Genomic DNA, 20,435 nt, shown 5'->3' with positions numbered 1-20,435 from the left:
GAGCAAGGAGATGCCAGCGGCCTATGAGGGAGCCTTCATCAGCTTATTGGAAACAGCTGCCCACCCCCAGGACCCGCAGTCTCCCAAGCCTCCTTATAACATCTCCTCTGTGAGCACCACGCTCCCTCCCAGAGCCGTCACTGGCAGTCCGCTGCTTATGTCCTCTATGTTGTGTCCTCCTCGTCTTCCAGTCCCCTGTCCTCTGCAGACATTCCTAGAGTAAGATGAAGACTTTCCTCTTCAAAATTATTTAGGAAAGCTATTTCTTGCATGTCAGTATCTCTGTTTAAGGATCTCCTAATTCTCGCCAGCCACTCTGCTAAGTATTTGCTGCTTCTTTTCCTTTCTCTTTTTCATACACGATATGCCTGGCTTATTTGGGAAAGGGTAGAAAGGAAAGTCTTTCCATTTCTGAAGCATTTGTTGGTCTAAAATGCCTGCCAAGCTTCTAGTACTTGCTTAGCAAGTATTTAATGAATAAATGGATTCTCAGTCTACCCTCTTATATCTAAGTAAGGAAGTGCAATTTCAAACAGAAAAATTGGCAACTGGGGACTGATACAGAGTCTGTTTTTGTATCAACATTGGTATTTTATATTTTTTCAATTTATCAATTTCACATAGGTTTTCAAATTCATGAGTATAGGAGATTTCATTTTTTGTTTTTTTTTCAATTTTGTGCATCTTACTATTTAAATTGCCTCTTAAAGATAACATTATTGGGTTTCTTGTAAAAGCCATGAGAGTTTGTCTTTTAATTAGCATTTAGCACATTTATATTTTATATTTGAACTTCATGGCCATCTTATTTCATATTTTCCGTTTATATACCTTTTTTCCTTAGTTTCTTATGTCCTATAATTATGTCAACAACCCTGTGTAGTATATAGACACTATTATTTTAATCTTATCAGTGAAGACCCTGAAGGTCAGAAAGATAAATGGTTTGTGCTTGGTCACAGAGCAGACAAATGACAGAGTTGGTGTTCGAACATGGGCCTCTTGACACATTCCGACTTACGCCCCTCACTGTGGGGCCTGGGTAAGTTGTAAAGGTTTTCAGTAAAAAGGTTTAAACAGGGCTCCTCATCTGTCTAAGAACTGCCTTTTAAGGTGTGTGTTTAGCTTATACGAGTCAATTTCCTTTTCCCAGATGCCCAGAAAAAACAACAGATCATTGGCTCTGTTCAAAAACAGGAACTTGATTTCCATATTAATTTTGACTTCTAAAAAGTGCCTGATCACTGCTCTTCTCTTTTTTTCTTCTCCATGTGTCATTTCAACTTTCTATTCTATTGTATTCTCTCTCTCTCATCTATCTAAAATCAGCATGTGTGCCCATAATCCAGACTTTGGTCTCATTTCCTCCTCTTCTGTGGGACTTTGGCCAGATTCTGAACCATCTTTCTAGTGAGAACTTCCCACTAGGTGATCTCTCAGATCCTTCTAGATAAAAACTATTAAGTATGACTGTCTGCCTTTACAGAGCCAGACCTGTCATTGGTGTTTCTTTTGAAAAAGAACTTCATTGAATTAGTTACATAAATTCAAAGAGGCATCTGGATTCTTCAGAGAAAACCATTGAGAAAAAAAGTTGTGTGTAACATAACAAAATAAATACCCCAAATTGGTCTGATTAACAACTGGAAAGAAGCCTGTTTTATATATACTTTAGAAAACAAATATGAGATTTAGCTCCCTCTGACATAATTATTTTCTATTCCCTGGAACCAGTTTTTTATGTCCTGAGAAAAGATTTACAACTCAAATAAGCAGCAGGAACAAATTAACTGCCAGGAATTCTCCTCTCACTGATGCTGTTGATAGCTATGTTAAGATGATTATAAATCTGTTAGATAAAGTGAGACATTACTGATTTGTTGGTTTAAAGATTTAAGGTATGAGATTCTCATTAAACTATGAAAGTGCTTTAAATGGGCCATTCCATACCAGAAAATGTAATTTGATTTGAATCCCCGAAAACATCCTGAAAAAGAACAGTCCTTTTTTCAACTATATTCTTTCTATTTCTTGAGGATTATTAGAGCCTGGGTAGGAATCGGAAAGAGGAAAATTGAGGAGTTAAATAATCATTCTGTATATTTACAATTAGGAAGAAAATAAGATGCAGAATTTCCATATAAGATGAGAATGGAAACTTAATTTTATGTGTAGTCTAGATTACCACCATTCTAAACAACTTCCCTTGCTTGCTAGAACTCTCTGCTTAATAAAATGAGTTAGCCTATTTTGTAAATTGGATGGTATTATCATATCTATGGAGGAAAAGGTTTGATGATATCCATTATTAATGGTTTGTATACACTATTCCTTTGCTCAGTGAAACTTGCTAAGGATATTGAATTGCTACCTTTATGATTATGTCAAGTTTAAAACGAAGGTGTATCTCTATAAGTCAGATCTGTATTAATCTATGGCTTTTCCCAGCCATTTTAGTGGCCATTTGATATCTGCATTGGCAAACAAATAACTGTCAGTATAATGTCTGATTTGCTCCAAACTATAAGAGCCAATCACAATTCTGCAGTTGGTCCCATGTCTTCTCTGCATTTCTCATTATTCCTTCAGAGCTGACTTCTCTTTTCTGTCACCTCCATCAGAAGCCTGTACCAGTTGAGGCACCTCTACTAGGCTCCCTTCAGGTTTAAGAACTTTTGATTGTGCAAACACATACCTGTCTTGTGCCTTATCCACTCAGTATTGTGTTCTTGGCTGTTTTCACTGATAACAGTTATTTCTGCCAAGAAGCAACCTGACTAACAATGGCTCGGTGGATTAGTTCACTGTAATATCTTTTAGTTTTAATTCTAATTGAGTCCATAGGCAGGATAGCCTTAAAGTGTCCCCACATTAAAGTTACAATCATTCTCAATTAATAAGGGATTCTTAGTGAAATTCATCCTTCAAGTGCAAGGCTACTCTGGGGAAGTTCAGTGGAAGTGTTTGCAGGAACTTGGAAGCCGAGCCCCTTGTTAAGGAGGCCCGCTTGCTGTCATTCCACCCCAGTTAATACAACCTTGTATGACAACAAAACTTCAGAGGCACTTGCTTCTCAAAGCTCAGTATCTTTTCTTTCTATTGCATGGCAGTGTATAAATGCAGCTTAAAATTACAATCCCTTCCAGTGACTGTAATGGGATATGTGGGGGGGACTTGATAATAGGGGGAGTCTAATAACCATAATGTTGTTCAAGTAATTGTACATTAACAGTATAAAAAAAAACTTTTAACAACAACAAAAATTACATTCCCTTCAGTTCCAGATTTCAGAGATGTTGCCAAGATTAGTTTCAGATTCAAATTGTCTCAACCTTTGAGCAGCCCAGGAGTTCCTCCAGTTTTTGTTTGTAAACCACTTCCTCCTCTGAAAGGTTTCTAGAATTTCTACTTAAATTCCACATTTGCTTCTTAAAGATATTTCAAGAAGTTATTTCAAAAATATGCTTTGTTCCTATTTGAAATTAGAAGTATGTATTCTTTTATCAGAATCATAGCTCAGAAAATAAATCTGTGTTAATATTATTTTTGCCAATATTCAAAGAGCCAGCACCGCATACCTTATTTATACAAGTTTGATAACTTTGTATGAATCTTTATAAAAAATAACGTTACTTATTTCATATAGTGTATATGAGGTTACAAATCAGTGAAAATTATACATGTACATCTGGATAAACATACATGAATACACATTTCTTTTACTTTAATTTTTGTACAGTTTAGTTCAGTACCATATATATGGAGCATTTACATGTGCAGGACACTATGGTTTTTTTAATTTTTTAATTTTGGTATCATTAATATGCAATCAAAAGAGCAATATTGTGGTTACTAGATTCCCCTATTATCAAGTCCCCACTACATACCCCATTATAGTCACTGTCCATCAGCGTAGTAAGATGCTATAGAGTCACTACTTGTCTTCTCTGTGCTATACTGTCTTCCCCATGCCCCCCAAATTATGTATGCTAATTGTAATACCCCTTATTACCCTTCTCCCTCCCTTCTCACACCCCTACCCCCCCAACCCTTTCCCTTTAGTAACTGTTAGTCCATTTTTGGGTTCTGTGAGTCTGCTGCTGTTTTCTTCCTTCAGTTTTTGTTTTGTTCTTATGTTCCACAGATGAGTGAAATCATTTGGTACTTGTATTTCTCTGCCTGGCTTATTTCACTGAGCATAATACCCTCTAGCACCATCCATGTTGTTGCAAATGGTAGGATTTGTTTTCTTCTTATGGCTGAATGATATTCCATTGTGTATATGTACCACATCTTCTTTATCCATTCATCTACTGATGGACAGGTTGTTTCCATTTCTTGGCTATTGTAAATACTGCTGCGATAAACATAGGGTGCATATGTCTTTTTCAAAATGGGCTGCTGCATTCTTAGGGTAAATTCCTAGGAGTGAAATTCCTGGGTCAAATGGTATTTCTATTTTTTGTTTTTTGAGGAACCTCCATACTGCTTTCCACAATGGTTGAACTAGTTTACATTCCCACCAGCAGTGTAGGAGGGTTCCCCTTTCTCTGCATCCTCGCCAGCATTTGTTGTTCCTAGTCTTTTCTATGTTGACCATCCTAACTCCTGTGTGGTGATATCTCACTGTGGTTTTAATTTGCATTTCCCTAATAATTAGTGATGTGGAGCATCTTTTCATGTGCCTGTTGCCCATCTGAGTTTCTTCTTTGAAGAAGTGTCTGTTCATATCTTCCATCCATTTTTTAATAGGGTTATTTGCTTTTGGGGTGTTGAGGCTGTGAGTTCTTTATATATTTTGGATGGTAACCCCTTGTCAGATATGTCATTTAGAAATATATTCTCCCATATTGTAGGATGCCTTTCTGTTCTGCTGATGGTGTCCTTTGCTGTACAGAAGATTTTTAGCTTGATGTAGTCCCATTTGATCATTTTTTATTTTGTTTCCCTTGCTCAGGGAGATGTGTTCAGGAAAAAGTTGCTCATGTTTTTATATAAGAGATTTTTGCCTACGTTTTCTTCTAAGAGTTTTATGGTTTCATGACTTACATTCAGGTCTTTGATCCATTTCAAGTTTACTTTTGTGTATGGAGTTAGACAATAATCCAGTTTCATTCTCTTGCATGTAGCTGTCCAGATTGGCCAACACCAGCTATTGAAGAGGCTGTCATTTTCCCATTGTATATCTATGGCTCCTTTATTGTTTATTAATTGACCGTATATGCTTGGGTTTACTTCTGGGCTCTCTAGTCTGTTCTATTGGTCTATAGTTCTGTTCTTGTGCCACTACCAAATTTTCTTGATTACTGTGGCTTTGTAGTAGAACTTGAAGTTGGGGAGCATAATCCCCTCAGCTTTATTCTTACTTCTCAGGATTGCTTTGACTATTCAGGGTCTTTTGTAGTTCCATATGAATTTTAAAACTATTTGCTCTAGTTCGTTGAAGAATGCTGTTGTGTTTTGATAGGGATTGCATTGAATTTGTAGATTGCTTTAGGAAGGAAGGCCATTTTGACAATATTAATTCTTCCTATCCATGAGCACAGGATGTGTTTCCATTTATTGGTATCTTCTTTAATTTCTCTCATGAGTGTCTTGTAGTTTTCAGAGTATAGGTCTTTTACTCCCTTGGTTAGGTTTATTCCTAGGTATTTTATTCTTTTTGATGCAATTGTGAATGGAATTGTTTTCCTGATTTCTCTTTCTGATAGTTCATTGTTAGTATATAGGAACGCAACAGATTTATGTGTATTAACTTTGTATCCCGCAACTTTGTTGAATTCAGATGTTAGTTCTAGTGGTTTTGGAGTGGATTCTTTAGGATTTTTTATGTACAGTATCATGTCATCTGCAAACAGGGACAGTTTACATTCTTCCTTGCCAATTTGGATGCCTTTTATTTCTTTGTGTTTTCTGATTGCCACTGCTAGGACTTTCAGACTTATGTTGAATAGAAGTAGGGAGAGTGGGTATCCTTGTCTTGTTCCCAATCTTAAAGGAAAAGCTTTCAGCTTCTCGCTGTTAAGTATAATGTTTGCTGCGGGTTTGTCATATATGGCCTTTATTATGTTGAGATACTTGCCCTCTATACCCACTTTGTTGAGAGTTTTTATCATGAATGGATGTTGAATTTTGTCAAATGCTTTTTCAGCATCTGTGGAGATGATCATGTAGTTGTAGTCCTTTTTTTGTTTATGTGGTGGATGATGTTGATGGATTTTCGAATGTTGTACTATCCTTGCATCCCTGGAATAAATCCTACTGGATCATGATGGATGATCTTTTTGATGTATTTTTGAATTTGGTTTGCTAGTATTTTGTTGAGTATTTTTGCATCTATGTTCATCAGGGATATTGGTCTGTAATTTTCTTTTTTTGTGGTGTCTTTGCCTGGTTTTGGTATTGGAGTGATGCTGGCCTCATAGAATGAGCTTGGGATTATTCCCTCCTCTTCTGCTTTTTGGAAAACTTTAAGGAGGATGGGTATTAGGTATTCACTAAATGTTTGATAAAATTCAGCAGTGAAACCATCTGGACAAGGATTTTTTTCTCAGGTAGTTTTTTGATTATCAAATCAATTTCCTTGCTAGTAATTGGTCTATTCAGATTTTCTGTTTCTTCCTGCATCAGCCTTGGAAGGTTGTATTTTTCTAGAAAGTTGTCCATTTCTTCTAGGTTATCCAGTTTATTAGCATATAGTTTTTCATAATATTCTCTCATAATCCTTTGTATTTCCGTGGTTTCTGTAGTGATTTTTCCTTTCTCAGTTCTTATTCTATTTATGTGTAAACTCTCTTTTTTTCTTGATAAGTCTGGCTAGGGGTTCATCTATTTTGTTTATTTTCTCGAAGAACCAGTTCTTGCTTTCATTGATTCTTTCTGTTTTATTCTTCTTAATTTTATTTCTGCTCTAATCTTTATTATGTTCTTCCTTCTACTGAGTGTGGCCTCATTTGTTCTTCTTTTTCTAGTTTCATTAATTGTGAGTTTAGACTGTTCATTTGGGATTGTTCTACATTCCTATGGTAGGCCTGTATTGCAATATACTTCCCTCTTAGTATGGCCTTTGCTACATCCCACAGATTTTGCAGTGTTGAATAATTGTTGTCATTTGTCTCCATAGATTGCTTGATCTCTGTTTTTATTTGGTAATTGACCCGTTGATTATTTAGGAGCACGTTATTAAGCCTCCATGTGTTTGTGGGCTTTTTCATCTTTTTTGTGTAATTTATTTCTAGTTTCATACCTTGGTGGTCTGAGAAGCTGGTTGGTACAATTTCAGTCTCTGGATTTACTGGGACTCTTTTTCTGGCCTAGTAGTATATGATCTATTCTTGAAAATGTTCCATGTGCACTTAAGAAGAATGTGTATTCTGCTGCTTCTGGGTGCAGAATTCTGTAGATGTCTGTTAGGTCCATCTGTTCTAATGAGTTGTTCCATGCCTCTGTGTCCTTACTTATTTTCTGTCTGGTTAATCTATCCTTTGGAGTGAGTGGAGTGTTGATGTCTCCTAGAATGAATGCATTGCATTCTGTTTTCCCTTTTAATTCTGTTAGTATTTGTTTCCCATATGTAGGTGCTCCTTTGTTAGGTGCATAGATATTTATAATGGTTATATCCTCTGTTGGATCGACCCCTTCATCATTACATAATGTCTATCTTTGTCTCTTGTGACTCTCTTTGTTTTGAAGTCTATTTTGTCTGATCCAAGTACTGCAACTCCTGCTTTTTTCTCCCTTTTAGTTGCATGAAATATCTTTTCCATCCCTTTACTTTCAGTCTGTGTATTTCTTTGGGTTTGAAGTGAGTCTCTTGTAGACAGCATATAGACAGGTCTTGGATTTTTATCCATTCAGTGACTCTATGTCTTTTGATTGGTGCATTTAGACCATTTACATTTAGAGTGGTTATTGATAGATATGTACTTACTGCCATTGCAGGCTTTAGATTCATGGTTACCAAAGGCTCAAGGGTAATTCCCTTACTATCTAACAGTCTAATTTAACTCACTTAGTATGCTATTACAAACACAACTTAAAGCTTTTTTTTTTCTACTTTTTATTCCTTCTCCACTCTTTATATATTAGTTATCATATTCTGTACTCTTTGTCTATCCCTTGTTTGACTTTGGGGGTAGTTGATTTGATTTTGCATCTGCTTAGTAATTAATTGGTTTACTTTGGTGTGGTTTTATTTCCCCTGGTGACAGCTATTTAGCCTTAGTAATACTTCCATCCATAGCATTCCCTCCAAAATGCATTGTAGAGGTGGTTTGTTGGAGATAAATTCTTTCAGCTTTTGCTTATCTGAAAATTGTTTAATCCCTCCTTCAAATGTAAATGATACCCTTGCCAGGTACAGTATTCTTGGTTCAAGGCCCTTCTGCTTCATTGCATTAAGTATATCATGACACTCCCTTCTGGCCTGTAGGGTTTCTGTTGAGAAGTCTGATGATAGCCTGATGGGCTTTCCTTTGTATGTGATCTTTTGTCTCTGTCTAGCTCTTTTAAAAGTCTGTCCTTATCCTTAATCTTTGTCACTTTAATTATTATATGTTTTCATGTCTTTCTTGGGTCCCTTGTATTGGGAGATCCATGCACCTCCATGGCCTAGAGACTATCTCCTTCCCCAGATTGCGGAAGTTTTCAACAATTACCTCCTCAAAGACACTTTCTATCCCTTTTTGTCTCTCTTCTTCTTCTGGTATCCCTATAATGTGAATATTGTTCCATTTGGATTGGTCACACAGTTCTCTCAACATTCTTTCATTCTTAGAGATCCTTTTTTCTCTCTGTGCTTTAGCTTCTTTGTATTCCTCTTCTCTAATTTCTATTCCATTTACTCTCTCTTCTACTACATCTAATCTGCTTCTAAGTCCCTCCATTGTATGTTTCATTTCAGATACGGAATTTCTTAATGATTGAATCTCCATTGTAAATTCGTCCCTGAGTTCTTCCATGTTTCTCTGTACCTCCATGAGCATGTTTATGATTTTTATTTTGTACTCACTTTCAGGAAGATTGATGAGTTCAGTTTCATTTGGGCCTTTTTCTGATGTTTTTGAGATTTTGGTCTGAGCCATGTTCCTTTGACGTTTCATATTTGTATGTGGCACCTTCTAGTGCCCAAAGACTCTAGTCTCTGGAGCTGCTCTGCTTCTGGAGTGATGTTGGGCATCGCAGGGGAACAGCACTGGTGCCTCGTGGGAGAAAAGAGGTGTTTCCTGCTTCTTGGCTACAGCGCCTGTCTCCACTGTCAGATCCAGTGGGCCAGCACACAGGTGTAAGCTTCTGTGCTCTGTAGCTTCTATAGGTGGGGCTTCCCTCTGGCTGACCTGATGCCAGGGCAGGGACTGCCGGTTTGTGAGCCAGTGCCAGCAGTGCTGGAAGAAGGTGCAACAGGCTGTGTATCACATTGAGGGGCACTGAGCTGAGTAGCCAGCCAGGGGGATGGAGCACCTGAAGCTCCTGAAAGTTCCGAACCTGCTGGACAGAGTGTGCCCAGACAACCTTGTCCACCTATTCCTTCTCCCATGCAGCAAGTTCTGTGCAAAGCCCACTCCTTCAGCAGGCCTGTCGCTCCTAGGAAGCCTCTCAGACCACCCACCTTTCCTTTGTCCCAGAGCAGCCAGACTTGGATCCCTGTCCTCCATCAACAGCTGGAATCTCAGTCTCCCCAAGTATTCCACCTGTCTTAGCTTTCCAACACCACAAATCTCCAGATCTCCAGGACTGGGTGTTCAGCAGTCCTAGGCTTCCACCCCCTCCCTGCTCCATTTCTCTTCCTCCCACACTTGATCTGGGGTGGGGGAAGGGTTGGGTCCCGCTGGATAAAGGCTTTGGTACGTTACCCTGTTTCCTGAGGTCTGCTCTGTTCTCCAGGTGTATGCAGTCTGGTGCAGCCTTCTTTCCTGTTGCTCTTTCAGGATTAGTTATATTAACTATATTTTCATAATATATGTGGTTTTGGGAGAAGTTCTCTGTCTCACCTTTCACACCGCCATCTTGAATCTCTCTTCCATCAGTTATCTTTTATGTACAGAATATTTGGTACATCTTGAACAAATGTTTATTCTGATTATAAATGTTAGTACATTTATCCTATTTTATTTCTATGTTAATGCATGTTAGTATTTTTTTAACAAAATACCGTTTCTAATAATGATGTATAATTTCTATTTATCTGTAAATAGTTGTATTTTTTTAAATCACTTCAGGTGGAGGAAGCCCTGGAAGCTGTCAAAAATGCTACAAATGAACAAGATCTTGCAAACCGCTTTAAAGAATTTGGGAAAGAGATGGTGAAACTTAATTATGTAGCAGCAAGAAGACAACAGGTGGGAAAGATTTTGGAAATGGTTTGGGAGAAAATACATATGGGTGTGTGTTTAACCTTGTAGCTTTATAAGCCTCAGAAGCAGGATTAAGCTCATCTTTAGGTTCTGGAATTATCAAGGGCCCTCAGCGCCTGGAATCACAAAGGCGGCTTCCTACTCAGGACAGTTCTGATACTACTGTGGGCCCTGGGTACTCTCTGGCATGTCTATGCAGAGAAGGTCATAGGCCTGCTTCCCTTGTGGGAATATCCCTGCTGGTCCCACCACCCTCTAGCCTTGGTCCACTGTGGGGGAGGCTCCGGAGTCATATAAGGACAGCAAACTGCCATGTGGTGTGGTGGTCACTCTCGGGGTTCCACCAATTACCCTCACTTTTTCTTCCTAGCCCTGTGGGCCCCACCATGCATTTGCACACCCAACATATGCAGCATAAAGTGTGAAACCTTTATGAAGAAGAGGAACACAATACAAAGAAAATTAGAAGAAAATCAGAGAGAGAGTAATAGGGGCAGTGAGAGCACAGGTGAGAGTGAGTCACTTTGTTGAAGACGGATGACCTGGGACCTTCGTGCTTCCCCTTTGTCTAGTGATAGATGGCACTTGGTTTTAGCCAGTTCTGTTTGTTTATTCAGTACCATTAGAATTTTGTTCCCAAAGATTGTTGTCTTATTCTTTTTCCCTAGGAAACCAAAAATCTCCAAACATGGAAGGGTCCATTAAAATAAAGATGGGATTCACTGTTGACAGGTCCTCAATCCACCATGTGCCAAATGAGGAACTAGTAATAGGACCCTAGGATTCAAACACCCTTAAGTGATGTTTTGAAGCTGAGCAAATATTCCCCCTGAGACACTGAGTCAGCATGTATACATGGCTCTCAGAGCAGCACTGCTTTTAATATTTCTGAAAATCGTGCAAACATTTTCTTTACAGTACTCTTTAAAGCAGAAGATAAAGGGACTCTGTAGAGGTAGTATTTTCACCTCTCAGACTCGAAAAGCAAATCATCTTTGATCTATTTTTTATTCCCTAAATTCAATGATTGGACTACCACTAAAGGTAGTTTTCTATTCAAAGAATGAACCCTATTCTGAAAGCTAATGAAGAGGCATTGATGCACTAAGCCAGAATTAGAAGTCTTTTGATTCCCCATGTTTGTAATTATAATTGACAATGGAGGCAAGCAGAGGATTGAAGTTTGGGCTTTCCATTTGGTGTTAACTAACTCTGATCCACGCAAACTGTTTATCTTATTGAAGGCCCAGTTTTGCTTTTTTTTTTTTCTTTCCAGCAATATTTATTGAATGCCTTTTTAGGGCCAGATACTGTGTTAATGATTAAAAAGCCACTGACCAAGATGGGCGGGCTCCCTGTTCTCATTAGACATACAGATCAGGAGGGAAACATATGCTTATGTAAATGCAGTAAAGTCTGGTGAGTGTTGGTGAGAGGAGGGATTAGAGTCTTGCGGGAGCAGATGGAAGAGGACATCGCTGGGAGAGCTTGGTGGAGAGTGAGGTCCAGGCAGATGGGCCATGCCAGGTAGTGGGGGGATGCTCAGATATCTGACACAGAAAGAACAGCATATCAGAGTTCTGGCAGCTAGAGAGATTGCAGGGGAGCATAGATGGTTCCTAAACTTTGGTGCAGTTTTGAGTCTATGACTTTAAGTCCTATTGCACACACTTTGGTGGCGAGCTTCGTGAGTGTGATAGGTTTCGTGTCTTGCACGTGCAGGAGCTAAAGGACCCTCACTGTCGGGACGAGATGGCAGCCGCCCGAGGGGCCCTGAAGAAGAATGCCACAATGCTGTACACGGCCTCCCAGGCGTTTCTCCGCCACCCCGATGTCGCTGCCACGAGGGCCAACCGAGATTACGTGTTCAAGCAAGTCCAGGAGGCCATCACTGGCATCTCCAGTGCTGCCCAAGCAACCTCGCCCACTGACGAGGCCAAGGGCCACACGGGCATCGGCGAGCTGGCTGCGGCACTGAACGAGTTTGACGTGAGCATCTGGGTGACTTACACGAGGGTTACATGCTTTCACTAAGGAAGACGTGTTGGGGATGAAAGGGCACCACAGTAGTAGATAATTGATTTATCCCTCTTGGAGGCTTTTGATAGTAAGATTATTAGGAATACAGATGTTATTAGGAATCCAGAGTGTTGGCAGAGCCCAGTTTTCACATATGTAAGGGGCCTAACAACTGTGCTGAATGGGCCCTGATCCCGTGCAAGTAGACACCTGTGCACTGCTGACGCCCATCCCATCGGCTAAGTAGGGAGAGTTCATCATTTGGATGATGATCTTTATTATCCAAAAGGGAAATGTCCTAAGCAGTATAGGTGTAGGTTGCCTCTGTGTTTTGCCTGGGCAAGAACTACCCTCAGTTTCTTCATTTTAAACCAGTGACAGACTTTTTTGCCCACTTGGGATCCTGGGTTTCCTTACATTGGTCCCTCTGGGTCGTGCCTCTGCTAGTCCCATGAATGACCTGTATTCCGCACCTGCTGTTTCTGGGGGTGTGCCCCAGTGAGGGGAGCAGTGGAGGGGGGTGCTCACTGCACTGGGGTTTATTCCAGGTACCAAAGTGAGAAGCTGGAATTCAGTTGAGTTCATTGTTTGCTCATTGACAGCCTACACGTGTTGTGTGAGCTACAAAAAGTTATAAATAATTAGTATCTGCTTTCCAGGGTTATGTTTTCCTATAGAGAGATGAAGGAAGTAGAATGTATTAAATGGCTTTTAAGTGGTGATAAACAATGTTACAAGAATCCATAGGAGAAGAATGGATTACCTAGCAAGCTGCAGAGAAAGATGATCTTGCTTTTGGGTATGTTGGTAAGCGTTTTTGGCAGGAGATGACTGGCTAGTTGTTGGAAACAGGGTCAGGAGCAAAGCCATGCTTGCTAACGGTGTGGAGACGGAAGGTGCGATGGAGGAATAATTATGCTGGCCCTTTGCTGTTTTCACCAGAGTCTCTCCTCTTTTATTTTTTCAGTTAGTGAAAATATATATAAAACTTACACCATACACTATTTGCTAAGGTTTTTTGTAAGGATTAAATATAATAATCTATTTTAAACCTTTGCCAGAGAAATTGAGATTTAACATAAAGTTAGGATTTATGTTAATTATGTTCATAAAATTGGGGTTTATTCATAAAGTTTAAGGAGGAAACTGAAAATCCATTGTAACTGATGAGAGTTTAGTAATGTTGTCAATTTTAAAATAAACATATGACAGTCACCAGATTTCCAAATAATAGGAAAAGATCCTGTTCACAAAATAAACAAGGGCTTTATTCCTTTTCTTAATGTAGTTGTATTTTCTTATATATGTTAGAAATAATCCTGATACAGATACGGAAGATATCCTGATACACCTATACTGCTTAGGGCATTTCCCTTTTGGATAATAAAGATCATCATTTCCAAAGAAGAAAGTTGTATTAGTCACTGAAGAGCAAGTTTTACTTCTTAGTAAATGACATCATGACTCTAGGTAGAAAAACTATCGACTCTGTCAACTTTCATAATGTTCAGAGAATCGCCATAATAAATCTAAGAGGATTCATTTGGAACTTGACACAGGGAAGATAAAGATCTTTTCTGGAATAAGAATGGATGAACCCAAGTTTTAAGGAAATGAAAAAGAGCAGGTGATGTACTCAGATATTAAAACACTATAACGCTACATTAATTTTAAAAGTGTGCATTAGAGTAAAAATGTTTCATCTGTTAAACAGAACATAATATTAAAATCTTGAGTACAAAATTACTTTATGAAATGGTACTTTTAAAAATCAGTTATTAGCTGAATTATTTAGTCAGATTTTTACATTGCATTTTTATAATCATAATTTATTTTGTAATCAAAAAGTAAACAATCAAACCTAAGTGAGGACATTAAGTGCAAGCATAGCGTGCAGAGAACTCTCATGCAGTCCAGACCCTTCAGCTGCTGCCACCTTGTGCCCAAGAGTGTGATGACTCCTATTTTTCATTCTCTTTGCATCCAGAACATTTTCTTTAAAAGGAGCTTTTACCAAGAAGTGAATTTAACAAGTGAGCCATCACTGCTGTATTATAAAAAGGCTTTGGTTTCATAAAACTTCAGGCCATGTGGGAAAAATTGAGAATTGACAACATGTAGAACTATCTAAATTGGCGATATTCTTAGCTAATTCCATTTGGTGTAGCTCCCTAAAAATTATTTAGTAAATGCAATTAATTTCAGTACTTTCTCAAAAGCAGTAGTGTTACTAAATTGTTATTCAGTATTTCAACATACAAGGTGATTAGCTAGTTGCAGATTTTCCATCATTTCTGATACCAGCGAACCTAGACAATTCTTAACAATATTTGAAATTCTCTTGCTAAAAATAATGTCCCATTTATCTTTGTTGCAGAATTTATATGTTCCTGTTCTACAGTTGCATAATGAATACTTTGGAATTTTTTTATTTTCCAAGCATATTGGCTTGAAATTGACTTAGAGTTCACAAGCATCTGTCTTGAATCCTAAATGCTATTCTCAGATATTAAACAAATTTATATTATATTGAGTAGGAAACTTGCTCAAATGTACTGTGATTCACTTTTTTGGTAATATTCTCCTGATGACTGGTTTAATGGCTTGCCAATGTAATGAAGATTTTAAAAAGTAAGGAGTCTTTGAGATCCCCAAGTGAAAGGAACCATAGAAATACAAAAATATTTTTATAATAAGGAAAGCCAGCATGGCCTAATATTGAATTTGAAGCCCATTTCATATTGATAGCCATCAGTGTGTCAAACTATGTTTTAATGGGAGGTAGGGTGCAAAAGTGGCTTAGAGTTTGATAGCTGATTGAGAAGAAGGTAAAAATTAGTATTCTTACATTCATTTGTCTAAAATTATAACATTGATTTCTATCTGGATCATTAAAATTATGGCTCAGTGCTTGGTAACCTAGTTACTGGGGCTCTTAATCTACCTATATGAATACTTGATGTTGTGATTTATGAAGCAAAAGAATGAAGACAAAAACCCCAGTATTCTAACAATTTGAAACTGTCAAGGAAGTCTCTAATGCTAGGACAGCAAAAAGGTAAAATGATTGCTTATCAATGGAAAAATCCACCTCTGTTTGAAATGTGGCAGCTTAAGATTGTTAGTTTTATCTAGCAAAACTATCTACTAAGGAATACTGACAGTAATTTTTAAAATGTAATGACTGCTCAGATGTAGATAGTAATGACAGTTTTGATGGACAGAAAACTTAAAGTGTGAGAGAGAGGAAATTTAAGTTCTACAGAATTTCTTTATTAATGAGAACAGAGGTGACTCTGCCTCGTTTTTTGAAGCCTCTTTTCTAAATGAAGATACTTTGGAAAATTGCCACTCACGGCAGTCTTTATACTGGATACCTATTCCCCTTTCAAAGTTATTGTTTGCTTTTAAATCCTATAATAAACATCATCTCAAATTCCTCTAACTTTAGGCTTTCTATCAAAAATTTTTGTTTTAACTCTTCTACCTAAATTTTGTGAATTTTGTTTTTTTTCCTTTCCCTCTACCATGGGAATTTGCTTGATAAGTAATTCTCTTTTTCTTGCACTCCTAGTTTCTCCTCCACTTGTTCCATCTGTCAGCCTTTTGAAAAATACATTTCTTTGCTACAACCTGAAACTAAAGCATTAGATGACCATATTTACCATATTCTCATATTTTGCTCTTTTCTTCTCTTTACAGTTAATTTTAAGAAGTAGATTCTTCTCCTTCCATTTCTTAGCTGTCAACTAGCTCTTGCCTCTTTTTGCCTTATCATCTAGCCTCTACCCCCATTCCACTCCGTGACACAATGTCTGAAAGTCTTTAGGGACCCCTCACTCATGAAATTCATATGTTTTAATTTTTTAGTTCTTAACTGCTTCAACTTTGGAAAGGGGCCATTACACAGCATTAACTGTGCCTTCTCCTTTTTTGAATTACTTCTAACTCGTAAGATTTAAATATTCATACTTGAGAAGTAGGACAATCTGGTCTCAACCACCCTGACAACCATGACATACCACATTGACATAAGTTGTCCTTCCTATTTTTGCCTAATTTTTCATACCCCCTCCTTTCACCTCTTAGGTTTTCTCATCTTTCTCCTTCTCTTTTAATGTATTTTCTTTTCTTGACCTAATTGCAATTTTCTTGTCTTATCTGCTTTGCAGTGGATGGAAATGTTGGAATGTGAGCATAAGGAATAATGTGACATCTGTGTCTCAGGCCAGTGAGGACAGCAGGAATTGGTATCTGGCAAGACTGGGGGACTAGGCTGCTCACTGCAGTGATGGGAGATTCATCTGCAGGGGAGCATCTCCATGCCCCAGCGGTCACTGTGTGAAAGTTCTTCCACTGTGTGCTATTCTCAGGCATACACAGATATTCTAGGAGCTCTGGACCAGGGAATGGGCTTAAGGAGTAGGACCCCAGCCTATTTCTGAGGCATGGAGTAGTGATTTCTGGATACCTGAGAGTCGTAACAGCCCTAACTAGGGTTGGGGATCTTGGGTTGGAATATAGCTTCAGTGGAGAGCTGAATGTTCTATAGGTGTCTTGGGTCAGAGGCCCAAATGTATGACCTCAGATCTATGCTGTAGGAGTCTGACAAGTAGAATTTTTCTGATGACACTCAACTCCAAATATCACTCTTACTCTTTTTGAATAGTGAGGTAATTATTAGTGTTACTAGGCCCAGGTGTTTCTGTGGAAGCTCTGGTCCCTTAAGGAGCCATGACAGAGTGCTGGCTGGCTTGGGGATTCAACTTAGGGTCTTTATCACATCACAAATGGAAAAACACCTACTTGGAGAAGTAAATGTTTACACAGCGTCTTGTTCAGTCTTTTCCCAATTCTAATCTTCCCTTTTGCTGTGGAGATTGACATGGTCCTCCCAAGCCATCTCCTTCTTTGACATTTTGTAATGTCATTGTGACTTCAGATATCTGGGAGTCCCCATATTAGGAGGTGAAGATCCTAAGTTTCCTATATATTACATTACGTCAGAACAAGAGCAGAGAGCCTACCAAAACACTGTAAATACACTGATGAGGAAAATGCAAGATGTAGCTGTGTTTTAAAGCAATCAGCAAGTGGGAGGCCAAATGCATAAAAATGAAAGCTAGTAAGTTGAACCATTTAACTTCTAGAAAGCAATTTCAGATTCCTAATGCAGGTACTAAAAAGATGAAACAGGCAAACTCAGCAATTTTCTGCCTAAGTTTGTGCCAATATTTTCAAAGGCTTAGCATCCATATGGTTATTATGTCTGGTCTTTAGTACTGTATCAGCACTTCTTAATAATGATCTCCGCTCTATTCCTATGAAGTGGTTCCTACTTAGTGGCCATTAGAAGAGCCCAGGATTTGGATTCAGGAGTCTGGCTACTACTCCAAGCTCTGTTAGTAATTAAGGGTGTGTGACCTTGGATTACTGAGATAGCATCTCTAGGCCTTGGAATGAGGCTTAGCCACAGAATAGCTAAGATAGGATAGCCAAGTGAAATATAAGAATGAAGGAGTACAGGGTATACGGGAGAAATGCTTAGTAAACAGCTATAATTACTGCAATGTGTAAATGCCATGGTGTGCGCTACATGTATGCACCTAACCTGTGTTTGTGAGGTGAGGGTAACATTATGGAGGGTGAAATCATAGGAGTATTCCTGGGGAAGATGGTGCAAGAGCAGGAATTAATGTACTAAGTGTGAATGAAAATGCTTCTCAGAAAGAACATCACTGCATGTGGAGGCTTGGCAGGTAGAGAGCGTATCACATATTTCAGTTCTGAAGCCCAGGGAATAAGGAAAATCTTGCTATGGGGGTGAGCTAGAGGTTGGTCCTTGAGGACCTTGGAAGTCTTGCAAAGAGCTGGGCTTCAGCCTGCAGGTATTAGAAGTTGATGATTCTCTAAGCAGGGGGATGCAAGGTCAGATTTGTGTTTTTAAAGATCTTTCTGGCTGCAGGGTGAAGAATGGATTTGAAAGGGGCAAAGCTACCATGCAGTGAGAGTGATTGGGGTGAGAGATTATGGAAGTCTGAAGTTCCTTGTTGGCTAGGGATGGGAAGAAATGTGTGGTCCCAGACCTATGAGCGAGGAGAATCCAAAGGCCTTGAGGATGGTAATTTTTATTTCAAAGGAGTTGATGTTTTTTTACCATAAGCTTTAACTAATTAAAAAAAGAAGAAACATTTCTATAATTCCAGTTCTGAAATTTTGAGAACTTTTAGTCCTTTTTGGAGTATTTGATTTTTGCATGATAACTTTCATGCACTGATTTCTTTTTTCTGGCTTTTAATTCACGTGCATATACACTAGTATGATTATTAAATGAGTGGTAATTAATGCCAATATATATTTTGAACATTCTTAATTCAAATTCTGCATCTAAGATTTTTCCAATTTCATTTAAGTTAGTTGTGTTTAATTGAGTTCCTCTTAGTATGTGCTTACTAATGTTCATTTCACCTTAAAAAAAAAACTGCAAACTTTTAGACAAACTTTTTTAAAAAGTAAAAGCAGATTTTTCCCATTTGATTGAACATAGTGTTAATAACTGGGGGTTAGTAGGTCCCAGCAGTTCTCAGCTCTTCACCATATCTTCTCCCAGTGGACTGCTACTGAATCTATCTGTTGTTTTCCACGCTGAGAAATTAAACTCATCGAAATGGCCTTTTAAGACTTCTGGCTAGAAACAAGCAGTGGCATGATAGCATTCTTAATCATACACTGACATCTGGTGGCCAAACAGAACGTAAAGAAACAGTCCTGTGGGTTTCTGTTCGCCTGTAAACATAGCACAACTGTAGTACTTACTATGGACCCAAACTCGGGATTTGAATATGGACAGGGTGTGGCCTGCCTTCAGAGAACTGTTAGTCTCCTGAGGCACCCTTTTGTGTGATAATGTTATAATTTGGAAGTTTTATTAATTCTTTTTGGAAAAGTTTATAGCCCTGGGAAGCTGATAGTAGATGCAGGCAAATTTGTAGGGAGAGAAGCTCAAGGCGGGGTGGAGAGTTAAAGATAGTTCTGCCGGCCAAGTGGGACCAGGTCAGCCAGCATTTGGAACAACATATTTTTCTCTGCTTGCTGAGCACATCCCACTCCAAGACCCATTTGTCTAGAATCACCATTATTGTACAGAAATCTTAGTTTGGATGATTTACACTTCTCATGTCTTCTTGCTTTGAAACAGCTTAACTTTTTAAGGTGTTATAAACCTGAGTATTTTCTGATTTATTTACCTTTTGACCATATGTTTTTTTACAATTGTTCCAAGGAAAGTATCCCAAGACAATTAAATTTTCTCTTCTACATTTCATTTAGTAAACATGGAGCTACAAAAATCATTAAATAACAGAATGAGATTTGAAATGTTATTTTTGAAAATTGTAATCCAAATCCTCATTTATCAGCCTCTGTGTCACCTTTATTCAAAATTACTCTGTTTCTGATCTTTTTTTACTTCTTTTTGCAAGGAAAAAAATGCAGTTACCTATATTTTTCCCCATGAGAATAATTTACTCCTTTGAGAACAGATTCAGGTCTAAGTTCACCTTTCTTTTAAATAATTAGTACTAAATAAAACAGTAAATACTGATGTAACTGATGAGCATATTCTAAATTGTCTCAGCATGTAATAACAAATATCATTTTGATTATCATTTATTTGTAAGTCATACTCTACAGTTTTGGAACCAAATGAGTCCTTTTATCTATTCAACTATTTACTGGTGAAAAATGTGGTTTATTTAAAGTGCTTTACCTCTTTACTCTTACTTTCTTTCATGATTTCCTAAGTTAGAAGTATTTGTCTTTACTTAACCCTCCAGGATTATACTTCTGTGCCTCATGGGCTTCCCATACCAAGTATCATGGGATGTGCTCAGTATTAATTATGATTCAGTTTGGTTCCATGGTGAAGTACACACACACCCACACTCACACACACACCCCCATCCCCCCCACACACAGAGCAACTTCTGCCCTTTCCATGGCAAAGTACACACACACACACACACACACACACACACACACACACACAGCAACTTTGGCTCCTTC

General features: G+C 38.3%; 1 protein-coding gene across 5 annotated transcripts in view; it reads left to right on the top strand.

Moving 5' to 3' along the window:
• Positions 1 to 20,435, top strand: part of CTNNA2 (catenin alpha 2) — a 1,127,693-nt gene that overhangs the window by 355,925 nt on the left and 751,333 nt on the right. For all 5 annotated transcript variants that reach the window (XM_036931099.2, XM_036931097.2, XM_057497052.1 and 2 more), the window contains 2 exons: positions 10,218 to 10,337; positions 12,075 to 12,341. In XM_036931099.2, coding sequence (XP_036786994.2) covers positions 10,218 to 10,337; positions 12,075 to 12,341 — 387 coding nt within the window. The remainder of the gene's footprint in view (positions 1 to 10,217; positions 10,338 to 12,074; positions 12,342 to 20,435) is intronic.

This window comes from Manis pentadactyla, chromosome 2, assembly GCF_030020395.1.
Source record: "Manis pentadactyla isolate mManPen7 chromosome 2, mManPen7.hap1, whole genome shotgun sequence".
NCBI lineage: Eukaryota > Metazoa > Chordata > Mammalia > Pholidota > Manidae > Manis > Manis pentadactyla.
Note: the sequence above shows the minus strand (reverse complement) of the source record. Positions and strands in the feature narration are given on the sequence as shown.